The 17,527-nt window shown below is 39.2% G+C and overlaps 2 protein-coding genes across 2 annotated transcripts in view; one reads left to right on the forward strand and one right to left on the reverse strand.

Moving 5' to 3' along the window:
• Positions 1-378, reverse strand: part of LOC111992172 (histidine biosynthesis bifunctional protein hisIE, chloroplastic-like) — a 28,341-nt gene extending 27,963 nt beyond the window's left edge. The window contains 4 exon segments of the mRNA XM_065774422.1: positions 70-136; positions 138-163; positions 221-237; positions 240-378. Of these exon segments, the coding sequence (XP_065630494.1) occupies positions 70-136; positions 138-163; positions 221-237; positions 240-378 (249 nt within the window).
• An 8,872-nt stretch (positions 379-9,250) lies between these two features.
• Positions 9,251-12,833, forward strand: LOC111996102 (uncharacterized). Its single transcript, XM_024028074.2, has 5 exons — positions 9,251-9,732; positions 9,815-10,000; positions 11,024-11,504; positions 11,681-11,788; positions 11,922-12,833. The coding sequence occupies exons 1-5, from the start codon at positions 9,421-9,423 to the stop codon at positions 12,734-12,736; spliced, it is 1,902 nt and encodes a 633-aa protein (XP_023883842.2). The 5' UTR covers positions 9,251-9,420; the 3' UTR covers positions 12,737-12,833.
• The last annotated feature ends 4,694 nt before the right edge of the window (positions 12,834-17,527 follow it).

A 17,527-nucleotide genomic window follows, 5' to 3' on the forward strand; every position in this document is an offset into this window, starting at 1 on the left:
TTCTTTTGACTGAAAGCAAAGAGAGTGTCCACTAAAATCAATCGACAGTCCAATAAAATCCATACTAACCTGTTGGTGTTCTTTTGAATCAAAAACTGATGTATAATAACAAGTTTCTGACCCTGTGTGGTAGGTGCCCATCAGGCTTCCCTAGGTAGATTATCTGACAAATATTTGTGAGTTAAAGTTGAATGAAATCTAAGAAGTCTTCAAAACATACAGAGTCACGATCACAATAAAAAAAAAATCGTGAATATTGATGAAATTGTTTGAGGTCTCTCCCTTCGTCCACAACATCGACCGTGATCTGCTATATAATGTTACCTTCCGAGAGGAAATGACTGTAGTGACTGCATCTCGGTTTGTAAAGCCTTGCATTAATATGGCTCCTGTATCAACATTTTGAGCTATTGCCACCGCCAAACCTTTGTCATCCCATTTTACACTGTCTAACAATGTCTGAACCTGAAATACTATTTGATTAAACTCCTAATTTATTTGTAAATGCAAAATTTCAGTCCTTAGAGAGACTAAATAATGCATGAAAATATAATAGAACCAAGAAATAAATTAAAAAATAAGGCACCACCTTCATATTACAGACCATGTGAACATAAAGTTAAATCTAGAAAAAAAAATGATAGATAGATAGATAAGGGATAACCTTTCAGATTTAAGTGTCATTAGTACTTTAAAGGCTTCCTTTCCTTTCATATAAACTGCAACTATGGGTGTGGCCTTAAATAGCTCCAACTATCACAAATATAATCGATTTTTTCTCAATTCTCAAACCATTGACAGAAAGCCCACTGTGGGGGAGGGGGACTCAGCCAGCTTACCTAAGCTTATTATTTTGTTAACATATTATCTTAATATTTTTACATACCATCCCAACAATTAATTAAAACCAGGATGCCCAGATCTAGCAAAGATTGTTGCACTCATCACAAACCAAAGAGAGATGTTTGTAGAGTTAAAATACAGTGACAAAAGCAAAATATACAGTGATAAAAGGAACAAGGGAGAGGGCCATAGAATTCAATTTATATAATTATGTCTTCACTACAAAGGGAGCGTTTAAATTTGAATAATCCAAATCTTAGTAATTATGGCTTCACCATAAGATGAAATAGTATACTGCCTAGATTTGCATAAGATGAAGCCTATGAGAGTTATCAGAACGGTTTATTCAAAAGAAAATAACAATTGAAAAGGGTAAAAATCTAGACTGACGGTTCGATACGAAATGGGCCTGACGGGTAGATATCCACGGGCCAATTGAGGATAGGCCCAACAGGTGTGTGGTCTGTTATGGATGGATCTTGTGTGAATGGGTGCAACATGGACGGATCGAGTGCCCATGTGGCAGATAGAAACCCTAGAGGGGAAATATTTGCACACACGTTTAGTCACCATAGAATCCCAAGATAAATGGAATCCTAGCATAAAGAGGATTCCAGAAGATACGCGTATTACTGAAGATCTTCTTTATAAGGAAATGTCTTGTCCATCACGTTTGGGGCTATTTGAAGATGATTACTATAAGGAAAAGACTTCTACATCAAGGAAGAAATGTCAACCTTCTACTATAAAAGCCCCAATACCTTCACTAATCAAGATACACATAATTTACCCTTCTCTAGCATTCTAGAGTTGTGAGAAGTTCTAACTTGACATTTGGAGGGTATTTGGCTGACACCATACCGGTGCTCTCTGTTAGGTCTTCTCTTTTTGCTATGCAGGTGTTACTTCGAGTGTACGAGTATTATGTGGCTTACTGGTGATTTTCTCGGCATCATCAGTTGGCGCCGTCTGTGGAAAATTCGATTTGTAAGCCTTATATTTTCGCTTCCCGAACAAAAGAGTTGGATGGTGCTCACTTGCTTGATGGCAACCACCAACGACATCCAAGAAGAGGAACCACCCATGACTGCTCTCGAGTGAGAGGTCCAAACTCTCGCCACTGCTGTGGAATGACTCACCAAACAAAACCGTGACCTGGAAGAATAGCTACGACAGAAAAATGCAGCATCAACTAATTAGAAGGAGGACCAAGAAGGTACCAATGTTGTGCGAAGAGATTGAGAGGGGCCCGAAGTTAGCAACGCCTTAAGCAGATCAGAATGGCAAAATATGAGCTTCCCATCCCTCATGGATATGTCTCTACCTTCTATTGTCGCGAAGATGCATGCGATGAAGGAACAGATGGAGGTCATGATGAACACCCTCAAGGGATGAGTGTCCAGCGATCTTGATGACTTAGTCAACTGAACCGACTCACCGTTCACTGCACCCGTCAATTCCTTCCCCCTACCACATAAGTTTCGCATGCTGCAAATAGAAAATTAAGACGGAGTGAAGGACCCTCTAGATCACCTAGAGACCTTCAAGATCTTGATGCACCTTCAAGGGGTAGCAGATGAAATTATGTGTAGGGCTTTCCCTACAACGCTGAAGGGCCCCGCAAGGATATGGTTTAGTTGATTGATGCCGAACTCCATCAGCACTTTCAAGGAACTAAGCGCTCAGTTTACTGCACACTTTATTGGGGGACATAGGTATAAGAAGTCCACGACGTTCTTGATAAGCATCAGGCAGCGAGAGGATGAGACGCTGAGATCCTACATAACCCGCTTCAATAAGGAAGCACTTCGATCGATGAAGCTGACGACAAGATACTTGTAGTAGCCTTCATAAATGGTTTGTGAAAGGGTACGTTTTTGTTCTTTTTATACAAAAACAAAAGTTGGAGGGAGATCACAATAAGCGATCTAGGGACAAATATTGCCGCTTTCACCGTGATCACGGTTATGACACAGTCGATTGCTACGACTTGAAGCAACAGATTGAGGCCCTTATTAGACAAGGGAAATTGCAGAAGTTCATTAGCAAAGAGAGAGCAGATCCACCTCCACAAGAGTAGCCCTCCCGACAGGATAACGAGTGTTTTAGACCCCCGTTAGAGACATAAGGATGATTGTAGGGGGAATAGCAACCACTGGGTTATCCAAAAAGGCCTGGAAGACTTACCTTAGGATGGGCCAGAACGTCTAGCTGACGGGATCCATGCCAAAGATAGCATGGAGAGAAAGCCCCATTATCGGGTTCTTGGAAGAAGATGTGCGACGTCTTCACCACTCGCACGATGATACGCTTGTTGTCAGCATACGTGTGGGAAAATACAACATGCACCGGGTGTTGGTTGACAATGGCAGCTTGGCAGACATCCTATACTAACCGGCGTTCCAGCAAATGAGGATTAACAGAGAACGGTTGATACAAAAGAATGCTCTGCTAGTTGATTTTGAAGGAACAAGGGTATTTCCATTAGGTGTAGTTAAACTTTCGGTAATAGTATGTGATTATCCATAGCAGATCACTAAGGATGTAGCATTCCTTGTGGTCGACTGCTCGTCTGCCTATAATGCTATCCTTAGACGACCAACCCTCAACCCATGGAAGGTGGCAACATCAACATACCACGTAATGATCAAGTTCCCTATGGATTATGAGGTTGGTGAGTTACGAGGAAATCAGGTGGCTGCACGCGAATGCTACATTGCCATGTTGGAGATGAAAGACCACCAGCAAGCCATGTGCATAGAAGAGTAATAGACAATAGCAAAGCTAGGTTGAAGAACTAGAAGAGGTAACCATTGATGAGTCAAGACCTAAACAGACGACTAGGATGGGGACATTGGCCATCCAGCCAATATGTCAAGCCCTCACAGCATTCCTTAGGATGAATCAAGACGTGTTTGCGTGGAGTCATGAGGACATGCCCGGGATTGATCCCTCAGTCATAGTTCATAAGTTGAATGTGAACCTCGCATCCTCACCCATCTGACAGAAGAAGCGGGTGTTCGCTTAGGAGTGAGACAAAGCGATAGTAGAAGATGTTAGGAAGCTACTGGAAGCAGGTTTTATTCGGGAAGTATACTACCCTGACTAGTTAGCAAATGTAGTTATGGTCAAGAAAGCTAATGAGAAGTGGCGAATATGTGTCGATTTCACAGACCTCAACAGGGCGTGCCCGAAGGACAGCTACCCACTCCCTTAGATAGATATCGTGGTAGACTCAACGGCAAGACACCAACTCCTGAGCTTCATGGATGCATTTTTGGGCTACAATCAAATCAAGATGGAGGAGGATGATCAAGAGAAAACCTCCTTTGTCACTAGCCAAGGACTCTATTTCTACAAGGTGATGCTGTTTGGGCTCAAGAACGCAGGGACAACATACCAGAGACTAATGAACAACATGTTCGCGCACTAAATTGGTAGGAACGTATAAGTTTATGTTAATGACATGTTAGTGAAGAGCCTGCGCGAATATGACCACTTAGACGACCTCCAGGAGACATTCGATACCCTCCAATCATATAACATGAAGCTAAATCCGAACAAGTGCGCATTCGGAGTAATGTCGGGGAAATTCTTAGGCTTCATGGTGTCCCAAAAAGGCATAGAGGTTAACCCGCAGAAGATACGGGCCATAATGGAGTTAGAACCACCGAGGACGGTTAAAAAGGCGCAAAGCTTGAATGGCAAAATTGCAGCCCTGAATAGGTTCGTCTCGAAAGCGACAGACAAATGTTTACCTTTCTTCTGCACTCTCAGAAAATCCTTTGAGTGGACGGACGAATGCCAGAAAGCCTTTGAAGATTTGAAGAAATACTTTTCATCTCTGCCATTGCTCAGCCCGTCCAAACTGGGGGAACAACTCTACCTCTACTTAGCAATTCCGCAAACAGTGGTCAATGTGGCCTTGGTAAGAGAAGAAGATGGATCTGAAAAACCTGCCTACTTTGTAAGCCGGGTGTTCTGAGGAGCAGAAGAGAGGTACACCCAAGTGGAGAAATTAGCCTTCGCACTTGTAACTGTGGCACGAAAGCTCAAGCCGTACTTCCAGACACATACCATTATAATCCTGACAGATCAACCCCTGAGAAGAGCCATGAGTAGACCTGAGGTTGCTGGACAGATGGCCTTATGGGCAGTAGAGCTAAGTGAATTTGATATACAGTACCGCCCGCGAACGGTGATAAAAGGGCAAGTTGTGGCCGACTTCATCGCTGAATTTGCTTAGTTAGAAGGTGAGGGGGTAGAAATCGCCGCACAATGGAGCATCCATATGGATGGATCTTCCAATAGACGAGCAGGAGGTGCCGGCGTGGTAATCCAAACGCCAGAAGGGGATAAGATCGAATGCATGATCCGACTGGACTTCCCTACGACTAACAACGAGGCCGAGTATGAAGCCCTAGTGGCAGGACTAGACCTCGCCAATGTAGCATGTATTGTCCGCTTTGGTCATGCCTCACGATTTTGCTCAATCCCATATCGAGGAGAAACCCCTCCCACCCATACCGTATAAGCCTTTGGGACTTCTACTCCAAGGAACAAAGGTCAACCTTCTACTATAAAAGCCCCAATATCTTCACTAATCAAGGTACGCATAATTTACCCTTCTCTAGCATTCTAGAGTTGTGAAAAGTTCTAACTTGATATTCAGAGGGTATTTGGCTGGCAGCACGCTGGTGCTCTCTGTTAGGTCTTCTCTTTTTGCTGTGCAGGTGTTATTTCGAGTGTACGAGTATCGTATGGCTTACTGGTGATTTTCTTGGCATCATCAATAAGTAAAGGTAATGCATCCATGCAATCAAGGGGGTGGGGAGAGGGGGGATTATAAACAAAAGAGGAAAAAAATGAAACCAGTTGCTACTTGTACAAGTAATTATGTAATTGAAAGTTTATGGTGTCCCACAAAGCTAAAGTTCATATAAAAGTTCCTTTCCAACTTCAACAACAATATTGAAATCAAGAGCCCATATGTGGCTCACATAATCAATATATGTTGATTATCAGGCCACCATGAACACCGCAAGAGAAATACAACTGAGAAATTGGGAACATGATTCTTACATAGTATTATCTGTCTTCTCTTTGCCATAAATGTGAAGGTCTATACTACTATGACTATAATAGAAACTTAACCATGCGCGGTTGACTTTAACAAGAAATGAGATGTCAAACAGTATGTAATCAGAGGGTGCAGGGCCTGCTAGCTTAAGCAACACTAAAGGCGTAGTAATGTGCATGCATGCGTGCAGGAGCAAGCACACACACCTATAGGGATGCATTATACATGCATAATACCCTTAGGTATGCAACTAAGCATGGATACAGATGTAATTGTTGGCCAATTTGGATGGAGGGGGAAGGAGGAGGAATAGAGGGAAGTAGAATAGAGTTAGCAAAAAATAATTGTCTTGAAGGGCAGGAGGGAAAGTGGAGGTCGAAATGTGAAGTCCAGCATTTTTTTCATAAGTATAGAGCCTAGATGTAGCTTGAGTAATGATATAAAGCATATAATTAGGCAACAATGGATACCTTCAAGAGATGTTTATTAGATGAATGGGAAACCCAGCCATCAGATTTCCTTCTCCCTATTTTGTTTTCCAGAAGTGTAATAGTACCTACCATAAGTCCATAATGGCCACAATTGACACCTAACTATGGTTGGTTAAATCTTGAGCTTTCATTATTAAATAGATAATGATGTTGTGAGGGCCTGACAATGTTTTTACCCCTATTACCTTTACCAACACAAATTTGGGAGAAGATAAAATAGAGATTAATTGGGTACAATTACTAGTGCATTTTGGTAGACACTTTATGTCAAAGGTCTCAGTTAGGGTTTTTTTTTTTTTTTTTTTTTTTTTTTTTTTCATCTCTAAACTAACACCACTCTAACATAATATCAAAAGCCAATTAATTTTCATATCTCCATCATGTCGTGTCCTAAAGTTTCAAGAATTGACATGTCTCATGTCGCGTCTATGTTCGTGTCTAAGCCTCCTAGATAGCAACTCATAACCATAATTGCAAAGACACCACGGTAAATTCAAATCCTATCATTTGCAACACATTGCTTCTATATTAAATTGCCACATCTTATTTACAGACTTCATTTCCCCACACCCCCCGCCCCCCCCCCCCCCCCAACAACAAACACGCGCGCGCGCTTTATAAAACTAAGCTTAGCTAATAAGGAAATGGTGAAAGTGTACTAGAAAGATGCTTTTTGAAAACAATTTGCTTTCGATACTATGTTGATACTTGGAAGATCAAATAATTGATTCAGTCCTTGCAGCATCAACCAATGCACACAATAGATCATCACAACTGAACAGTCCAAATGAATAACAAAACAAACACTCAAGCAAAACAAGAAGCACATTAGAGGCAATAACTTTAAATTATTTTAGAAAAGCACATTAGATTACTTTAGATTATTTTATAAAAAGACAGTATCAACTGCCTTTTGCTTTCGATCTTCATTTCACGTTATTACCTTTCCACTTTCCCAAATCAAAATTGAAAAACCATGTTGATCTCTCAAACTCAAACTGAGCTTGGTGCTTCTGCTACTCCTCCAGTGAATCAACCACCATCCCATCAAAGCTTTGCACTCTCACTTTCACAGAGAATGCAAAAGGACACTTGCTTCCATTGCCGTCAGCAAGGCCACTGGGCTAGAGATTGCCCCCTCAAGAAATCTCAGCCCTCCACCTCCTTCTCCAACGGTCTTGATCTCCCCCTCTTTCGCTGCCCATGTGGCCTCGGATCCTGTCTTGTTCGGGTTTCCCATTCCGACAAGAACCCCGGTAGAAAGTTTTTCACTTGCCCTGGCAGTAACGCAAGATCGAACTCTCTCTCTCTCTTTTCAATTTCCAATACTTTCTGATTCTTTTTTGTTTTACTTTGGTATAATGGTGTAGGGTAATAAATGTGGGTTTTTTATTAAGTGGTGTGACGAAGTGACAACTGGTGAAACTAGCAAGTCTCCTCCTGAGTGTGTGTTTCCGTATCCTAAGTGTTCACGTGAAGCTGGAGTCTGTAAAAGAATTATGCTGAATAGGAGCCCAAATGCGGGTCGAACCTGCTTTGTTTGTCGAGTCCCAAGGGTATGCCCCTCATTGTTACTTTGGATTTCCTTAATTAGATTCCAATTTGAAGTTGTATGTACTCGTGGTGGTTCTTTAACATAATTCTTGTAGCTAATTTATAATTTCTGGATTCTTGTGTGGTTGCTTAACTATATGGTCGTACTCGTACCCATAATACAAAGCTCCCACTTTTGAAGAGTCTGGTTGCTCAAATATATGACATACACTGAATCCTTAAATAAGTTCACCAACTCATATAAGTCGCACTAAATTTGGGGCCAATGGTGGCATTTCAGGAGAGCAGCCTGTGTATCCTTTTGTAGCATTTTAAAATCTTGGATTTGCTGTTTTTTTGCGTATTAGTTGATATCTGATTAATGGACTGTGGCTTTGAGACAGGGTTTTGGAGCTTGTTGTTTCCTCCAATGGGAGGATACTCAAGAAATTACCACAGTGAATGATATTGCGGATGAAAGCAAACATGAAATATTTGCAAAGACAATTTTGAGAAAACAACCGTTCGATATTGACTTGGGTGATTCAAGTATTGAGAATCCAAAAAGGATGAAGTTTGATTCACTGGAAAAAAAACATCAAGCAAAATAATAGAGCACAAAAGGAACTAAGATTTAGAGATACCTTAGCAGCTTTTGTTAGTATTTATATAATGTGAAAAGAGGAAGATGCGAAGGAAGGAAGATAGAGAGGCTGCTGCCAGAAGGGAGTGAGGTTGACGTGAATTTAATGTGAAACCGTAGAACAAAAGGTGGGGAAGGGGAAAGAATTAAAACATGGGGAGAATGTGAAACCGTTGAAAGGGAAGGGGAAAGAACTAAAATGTGGGGAGATAGGAAATTGAAATTATGTAACAAAAGGAAAGGAAAAATAAAAATGTTTGCGTGAAAACAAAGGGTTTTAGTGGGGATTTCAGTTGAAAAGGCATTGGGTTTAGGCTTTATGGTTGAATTAAATTTAAAAGAAGTGGACTAGAATTAAATTTAGAAGAAGTGGGTTTTATGGTGGAGATAGGGCTGAAATTTATTCTATATTAATCAGCATTTTAAAATTAATAAAAATTATTTTAAAATTGTAAGACAAATTCAAAAAATATTATGGAAATGACATCGATGCTGATGTGCCTCAATGTGAGCGTAACAACATTAAATGCTTCGCTTCAGTTTTTATTAATATATACAATAGATATAGATATAGATACATACATATATATATATATATATATATATCAAACTTTTTTGTGGCATAAGTTACTAAGGATGAATTAGAAAAAGTGTATCCCGTAAGCTAAGTCGAAGCTTGTTTCATACGCCATCACTCTCTCTCTCCAGTAGCTGCTGTATGTTTCTTTCTTTAGTCTCAGTTATAAAAAGACAGCATCACCTGCCTTTTGCTTTCAATCTTCATTTCACGTTATTACCTTTTCGCTTTCCCAAATCAAAATTGAAAAACCATGTTGATCTCCCAAACTCAAACTGAGCTTGGTGCTTCTGCTACTCCTCCAGTAAATCAACCACCATCCCATCAAAGCTTTGCACTCTCACTTTCACAGAGAATGCAAAAGGACACTTGCTTCCATTGCCGTCAGCAAGGCCACTGGGCCAGAGATTGCCCCCTCAAGAAATCTCAGCCCTCCACCTCCTTCTCCAACGGTCTTGATCTCCCCCTCTTTCGCTGCCCATGTGGCCTCGGATCCTGTCTTGTTCGGGTTTCCCATTCCGTCAAGAACCCCGGCAGAAAGTTTTTCACTTGCCCTGGCAGTAACGTAAGATCGAACTCGCTCTTTCTCTTTTCAATTTCCAATACTTTCTGATTCTTTTTTGTTTTACTTTGGTATAATGATGTAGGGTAATAAATGTGGGGTTTTTATTAAGTGGTGTGACGAAGTGACAGCTGGTGAAACTAGCAAGTCTCCTCCTGAGTGTGTGTTTCCGTATCCTAAGTGTTCATGTGAAGCTGGAGTCTGTAAAAGAATTATGCTGAATAGGAGCCCAAATGCGGGTCGAACCTGCTTTGTTTGTCGAGTCCCAAGGGTATGCCCCTCATTGTTACTTCGGATTTCCTTAATTAGATTCCAATTTGAAGTTGTATGTACTCGTGGTGGTTCTTTAACATAATTCTTGCAGCTAATTTATAATTTCTGGATTCTTGTGTGGTTGCTTAACTATATGGTCGTACTCGTACCCATAATACAAAGCTCCCACTTTTGAAGAGTCTGGTTGCTCAAATACATGACATGCACTGAATCCTTAAATAAGTTCACCAACTCATATAAGTCACACTAAATTTGGGTCTTTCTTTGCCATGGCGTGTCATTAGTATTGGTAAAACAAAATATGCTTGCGGGATGCTTAATTGTGGTTTGTTTCATGTTCTATCTTTCTGATTGGCACTTGTCATGGAATTTCATTTGCTTCAAACAATTGAATCATTTGATAGTATTTGATTCATTTATCAATGACACTCATGTCTTATGTACTTGATGACAAGATAAAATTTTTATGCCAAAAAGGGAAACTCAAGATCAAGAACAGCTGGTATATTGTTGATGGTGAGATTAATCCTTCTTGCAATACCTGTGACTTATTAACATGCTATATAATGGGAATGTGAATACTTCTTGTGCTCATAGCTGTATTTTCCATTTAACACACATCTCCATTGATCCACCCGCAAGCTTAGGCATGGGGTACGCATTTGCACAAACTGGAATTCAATCATCTTATAAATCATTAAGCAATATTTTGTGATATAAGTTCTCTCAGAATGCAAAATGCAAAACGTGTGGTACTTTGATGATTTTAATTTTGGCATTTAATTTTGTGAAATATATGGGTCAAACATATGATCTTGTTCAGTTCCAACTACACATACATCACCTTGTCCTTAAACTAAGGCAGATTAAAATAAACTGAGTAATTGGATAGAGGTTGATCCAATGGTGGCATTTCAGGAGAGCAGCCTGTGTATCCTTTTGTAGCATTTTGAAATCTTGGATTTGCTGTTTTTTTGCGTGTTAATTGATATCTGATTAATGGACTGTGGCTTTGAGACAGGGTTTTGGAGCTTGTTGTTTCCTCCAATGGGAGGATACTCAAGAAATTACCACAGTGAATGATATTGCAGATGAAAGCAAACATGAAATATATGCAAAGAAAACTTTGAGAAAACATCCGTTCGATATTGACTTGGGTGATTCAAGTATTGAGAATCCAAAAAGGATGAAGTTTGATTCACTGGAGATGGAAAGTCCTCAACATTTCCCAACTGTCGCGCATGCACGTGAACTTTTTGGGATAGAACAAGAACCCCTCATGGAGAGGGGGGAATGTGATGAAAGCTCAGATAAAACCCCCTCAAAGTGTATTGAGTCCTCTTCAAATCTCCAAGGCCTTGTAATGCTGGAGGCTGAGTCGAGGAGTCCCATTATGAAGAAATCACTGGTAACTTCCCATCTACGGTCTCCGTCTCAGATTCGTCGCCGACAGGCAGAGTTCTGGAGGCAGATTACTGCTGCTGGAGACACATCTACTGCGGGTATTTTCTTGTGTATATCCATCTATCTATCTGTATCTTATACTTGATGGCCAAAATAGAATCTTTATCTTATATTTGATGTTTCTCTTGCTGCTTTTTATTTCAGCTAACTTGCCACCACCTTGTCTCTTTTTTGTTTTAATCTTTATTTCTTCTTCTTCTTTTTTAAATGACAGATCGTAGCAATCAAATCTTAGGTCTTCATATTCCGGGTTGGCTGGGCCAGCTTGCTTTCCCTCCTCCTCGATGTTTATCAGTTCTCCTACCACGGTGTTTCTTTTGCTGTAAGTGTGGTCTTACACTCCATTTCTTTGTTTGTTTGTTTTTTTTTTTTTTGGGTTTTTTTTGGGTTTTTTTTTTTTTTTTTTTTTTTTCCTTTCACCTTTGGTTATGACTCCAAATTCATATTTTTTATAGGTGTTTTCCCTTCATTTGATCCCATGTTCGTTCCTCAAGATAAAAATGTGTCTAATTATGAATGCTTTAGTTACCTGCGTCATAGTCCTTTAATTGTTGAATTTGATGAGCCATCATCACAAATATCCGGTCAGGATGCTCAGGCTTTGTGTGATGTTTCTCTGGAAATGCCAATTGCCAAGAGTCCTCCTGCTATGTCAGAAGGCAGAATAACAACGTTAAACATGGAGGTTCTTGAGCAGACAGTGTTGGATGTCCAAAATAAGTTTCTTGCCTATCTAGAGTCCATGGCACAGGAAGCGGAATCAACTTTTAATGTTTTGGATATTCTATTAGTCAATCATGCACCTTTTCATGAGCTAGTGAAGAAATTCATTGTCTGTGCATCATCACTAGCTGACAAAGAAAAGTCAGTCAACCAGGAACAATCTTTGCAAGCATTGATTGAACGGTATCACAGTGAGAAAGTTAGATATGATGATATTTCTCGCATACATGCTGAGACAGAAGCTGCTTTAACAGCCTCCAATCGTCACCTTATATCACTTCGTGAAGAGGTTTCCTGTGTCAAAGATTTGCTTCTTCGAATTGAGAATCAGTTGTCCAGTTGTGAGGCTGAGACAAAGGAGCTAGAGACTCATTCGGGCGAGATTTCTAGGAATATGTTGGAGTCCCAAAAGAGTTTGCAGGCTGCATATGGGGAAGCAGAAGAGGCACTGAAACTTCATCAACTGAAATTCTGTCAGCAGAGGGAGCAAATGCAAAATGCAATCATGGCAGGGCTAGAGTTAGTAAGAAGAAAGCTTCGGAAGTGATTTTATATTAACCTTTAAAACAATGTAAAATAAGACATGATGCTAATATAAAAACATGTAGATAGTGCCACTTATTAGTAGTGTAGGTTGATGTGTCCTTCCCCTTCTCTCCAAGCAGAAATGCTTATAGCTTTTTTTTTTTTTTTTTTTCAAATTAATAAACGCTTGTATAACACTAACACTATTCTCAGACCAATTTGCTTTCTTTTCTTTTTTGATAATTCAGTGGATTAAAGAAACAAAACAATCTTACAAAGAGTCTTTTGGACCACCAAAAAAAGGGGAAACAATCCACACACACATACACAAAAACCACAGCACTGAGTCTGAGACAGAGCAACACTAACAAAGTCAGCAAAATCGAAGTGAGCATCAACTTATCCTTGCATCTGCTATTTTTCCTATAGTATTCCAGAATTAAATTTGCCAAAAAAAAAAAAAAAAAACATTTGACTTATGATCAGCTGTGAATCTCCTTGAACGACCAATGATTCGACTCCTAATGCCTTAGCCAGATTTAAGCCCTTAATAAAAGTTTCATACTCAGTTTTGTTGTTGGTCATCAAGAACTGTAGACAAATGGCATACTCTAAACGATCCCCTTCAAGTGAATGCAATACTACTCCAATTCCTCCTACATGCTCAGTGGACGAACCATCCATACGGACGACCCATTCTTTTGCCCCTTGGTCCCTACGCTACTGGTCATAGGCAAGAGTGAATTTTGCAATGAAATCTGCAAGGGCTGGGGCTTTTATCGTTTCTCTTGGTTGACACCCTATGTTAAACTCACTAAGTTCAATTGCTCATTGAATCAATCTTCCAATCGTTCTAGCTTGTTCGTGGCCTTCTTGAGTGGATGGTCTGTCAAGACGTTGATGATGTGAGCTTAGAAGTAAAGCTTGAGCTTCCTTATCGCTGTTACTAACGAAAAGGCCAACTTCTCTATTGGGAGGGGGGTATCGTCCTTCAGCTCCTCTTAAAGCTTTGCTGGTGTAGTAGACGGGATTCTATGCCTTTCCTTCTTCTTTGACTAAGGCCAAGCTCACTGCATGAGGAGAAACTGCAGAGCAATTATCCTAAGGAGTACTAGTTTTGCACTGATTTTTTATTTTATTTTATTTTTAAGTAGGGAGAGGCAATAGTCTTTATAAATAAATTGATATGTAGCTTTGATATGTAAGTAGTTAAAGACAAAAGCATTCAAAAAAAAAAAATGAAAAAGAAAAAAACTGTGTAGTTAAGTGCATTAGCGTGAGTGCACTAGTGGGAATATTAGGGATTTGGGTTAGTTTATGTTTGTGCTTTTATAGAAATAGTTTGGAAGAATGGCTATGATCTTTACAATTGATAGTGGATTTTTGTTGGATCGTAGGCTTGAAACTAGTTGACCTATGTTAGAAATTTTGGTCGTATTGTCATTTTAATTTTTTGTTAGTGTAAAATGCACTTCTACTGATCCCAAATCACAATAATATTGTGAAAAGAGTGAGTTTGTTTTTGTTTTACAATGAATCTCATAGGCGGCGTTTGGGTCAGCATATTGGGCCATGGTTTGGGCCACCCTCTTCTGGAGTTAGACAGCCCAATGGCATATATTTGGTCAAGAATTTAAAAAGATTTGGTTAGATCACCAAATGCACCGATCCACCACAAATCTCCCCAAAGCTCGCATCACCGATCTCCACAGCTCCGCATCACCGATCCACCACATCACAAAACATCCGCCACAGCTCCGATCCACTAAACAGGATCCACCACAATCTCCACCACCAAAGCTCCGTATCACCGATTCCACAGCTCCAATCACGATCCACAGCTTGCATCCACAGCTCAGCCGATCTCCGAGCTCCGAGCTCCGATCCACACACTGAAACGATCTCCGATCTACGCTCTAATCCAATTCCGAGCTGATCTAGCCACCAAACGCTGCAGCTCCGAACACCGCTCCGATCCCACCAAATCTCAGCCGATCTCCATCTCCGTGTTTGTGTAATCTCTGTGTTTTTTTTTTTTTTTTTTCTTTTTAAGCAAGTGTATCTCTGTTGATTTGTCTGGATGTGTTTGTGTGTAGATGTGATTGTGTGCATCTTAGGAAAAAGAAGAAGATGGAAGTTAGTTTACTGAGTTTGTTGAGCCGGAGAAGAGAGAGAAAAAACGAGCGAACGAAAATTATTAAATATTCTTTACACGAGCTACAGTAACCGTGTATATTTACACGGTTACTGTAGCTTGTGTAAGAATACACATTTTTATACAATTTTAGAAGAGCTGATGAGAGCATTTTTGAGCAAAAATGTGTAAAACTGTGTTTTACATGATTTAAAGGGCACTGATGCGAAAGCTCTAAAAAAGCATTATGACTTGTCTATACATTACCACAAAAAGGGAGAGAGACAGAGAAGAGAGAAATACCTGAGAGGGGAGCAGCAGCAGTAGCAGCGAAGTACTGGTGGCTGGGCGAGCAGTCGAGCACGACGAACGCACTAGTGGCTGTGGAAGATGTGTGTCACTATGTCTAGTTTTTTGACTTTTTGTATGAGAAGTGAAAACTTCCTGAGTTAAATCGTACATTTTAAAAAATATTTAGGGAGATTGAAAAAGTTGTAAAAAAAAATTGTTTTTTTTTTTTTTCCTTCATAAATGTTATTTAAATGGCTCACTCATGTATGTTACAGGACACATATTAGTAAAACCATTTAAAAGTGTAGGTTTTCCTTCTCTTCTCAATTTCACTTTTACAGTTTTACACTTTTTTATTTTTATTAAACTCTTTATTTATTTTTTAATAACATGTTTGTCATAATTATTTTTTTTTAGAGAGTTTTTAACATATAACGTTCTTTTAATGACTCTATATCATTAGCATAAGACACATTAGTTTTCTATGTAGATGGAGATTGAACCCAAATTTTCTTATTTAACCATCAAAGATTTTATCAGTTGAATTAACTGAAATTTATTTTTGTTTTATCCTAATCCAATACCACCTTTCCTTCTCTCTCTCTCTCTCTCTCTCTCTATATATATATATATATATTTATATATTTAGGGACACTGAAATTAATCGAGGATCAGTCCACGGAATTCTCTTTACAATAATCCTCACAAATAAGATACAAATGAACAATAGGGAATATACACTCTACAATGGAAAATACAAACAGTGGATTTCATTGACCATTTAAATGCTACCATCACTATTACAAAGGGTGATTCAAGGAAGCTTTTTATCTTTGCTCTCGTGGTATTTCATTCCCAATCTTTAACTCTCACTCTCTTTTTCCTCTTAGACTGCTTTTTTCCTTTTCCTATTCTTGGATCCCCCTTCCTTTTTTCCTCTTCCTATTCTTGGATCCCCCCTCCTTTTTTCCTCCTCCCTCTCTTATAGCCTCAACCTTTGTTCTTATCTTTACAGCTGTCCTATTCCTTTTCCCCAAGTTTTAGGGATATTTTTCTTACTGATAGGCCACAAACTGAATGACCCCTTGTGATTAAACCAATTAATTAATTAGCCAAGTTATTAATTAATCAATTTATCATGCAATTGCGTGGAAGCACAAATAAATCACCAAAAACTAAATATGCAGCGGAAATAAATGACACAGTGATTTGTTTACGAATGGGGAAAAACCCTACCGGGTGATTTTCAGATCACCACTCCTGAAACTCTACTATTATCAAATCAAGCGGTTACAAGTAAAGGAATCCCAAGTACCTTACCAACTTACAGTTGAACCCTTACCTCAATACCCAATTAGACTTGATTTCTAGTGACAGTTTCCACCTTTGATGCACGGCTCCCAAGTACGTGACTAACCAATGTGCGGATCCTAGTACGCGACTTCAAAACACCAACTTAAGGAAGAGAGGTTGGTTGCAAAGTTCTTCAGTTCATCCTACAAGATGAAGATCAGGAAGATGCTTGGTCACAAAACCCTATGGTGCAAATACACAGCAACTTTTTCAGAGAAGATGAACTAGGTCAAGAACTTCGTCTTTGATCACAATTTGCTTGAACAGAGATTGCTCAATGATTTTTCATCTTGTGTTACACTTGATGGCTCTTAAAACAATCCTTTTATATGTTTAGGGTTTGGAGAAAAGAAGGACCAAAAACATATTCACGGATCCCAAGAAAATCAGATCAGAAAATCTGAAATTTTAAATCTCGACAAATAACAGGTGTCGAGGTAGCTATCAAGCAGGTGTCGAGCTTTAATGAATTTGCACTTCAGCTTGCTTTTTCTTGGATAGACTTGATGACTTCTACACTTGATCTTGAAATCTTGTTTCTTGAAATATTAAAAACACCTAGAACTACCCGATTACAAGTAGAGTGCGTTTTGTCAAAGGATTTAACCAATATACATAAATAAGTGACATATATTCTTAACAAGTGAAAACATATATGTCCTAACAATCTCCCCCTTTGGCAATCCGTGACAAAACCACAACAAACAAATGAACATATGAGAGAAGTCATAAATCACTAAACTCATATTCACTTGTTGAATATAATAAAATCTATCCTAACATAAACTTTTGAAAAACTTTGTAAGAAGAGAGTTTATGACAAGTAGACTTTGACAACTTATATTTCTGAAACACTTTAAACAAAACTCATCAAGGCATCTTGTGTGAAACAGAAATAATGATTGTATACAAGTATAAAGAACATGTGTATAAAGATAGAGAAGAAACAACACATGAAGAGAGAGGTGAAAGAAACATACATCCACATATATAAAGAAAAATAAATACAATGTATGAAAAAAATGGTTAAAGAAC

Source organism: Quercus suber, unplaced genomic scaffold (assembly GCF_002906115.3).
Source record: "Quercus suber isolate HL8 unplaced genomic scaffold, Cork oak 2.0 scaffold_92, whole genome shotgun sequence".
Lineage (NCBI taxonomy): Eukaryota > Viridiplantae > Streptophyta > Magnoliopsida > Fagales > Fagaceae > Quercus > Quercus suber.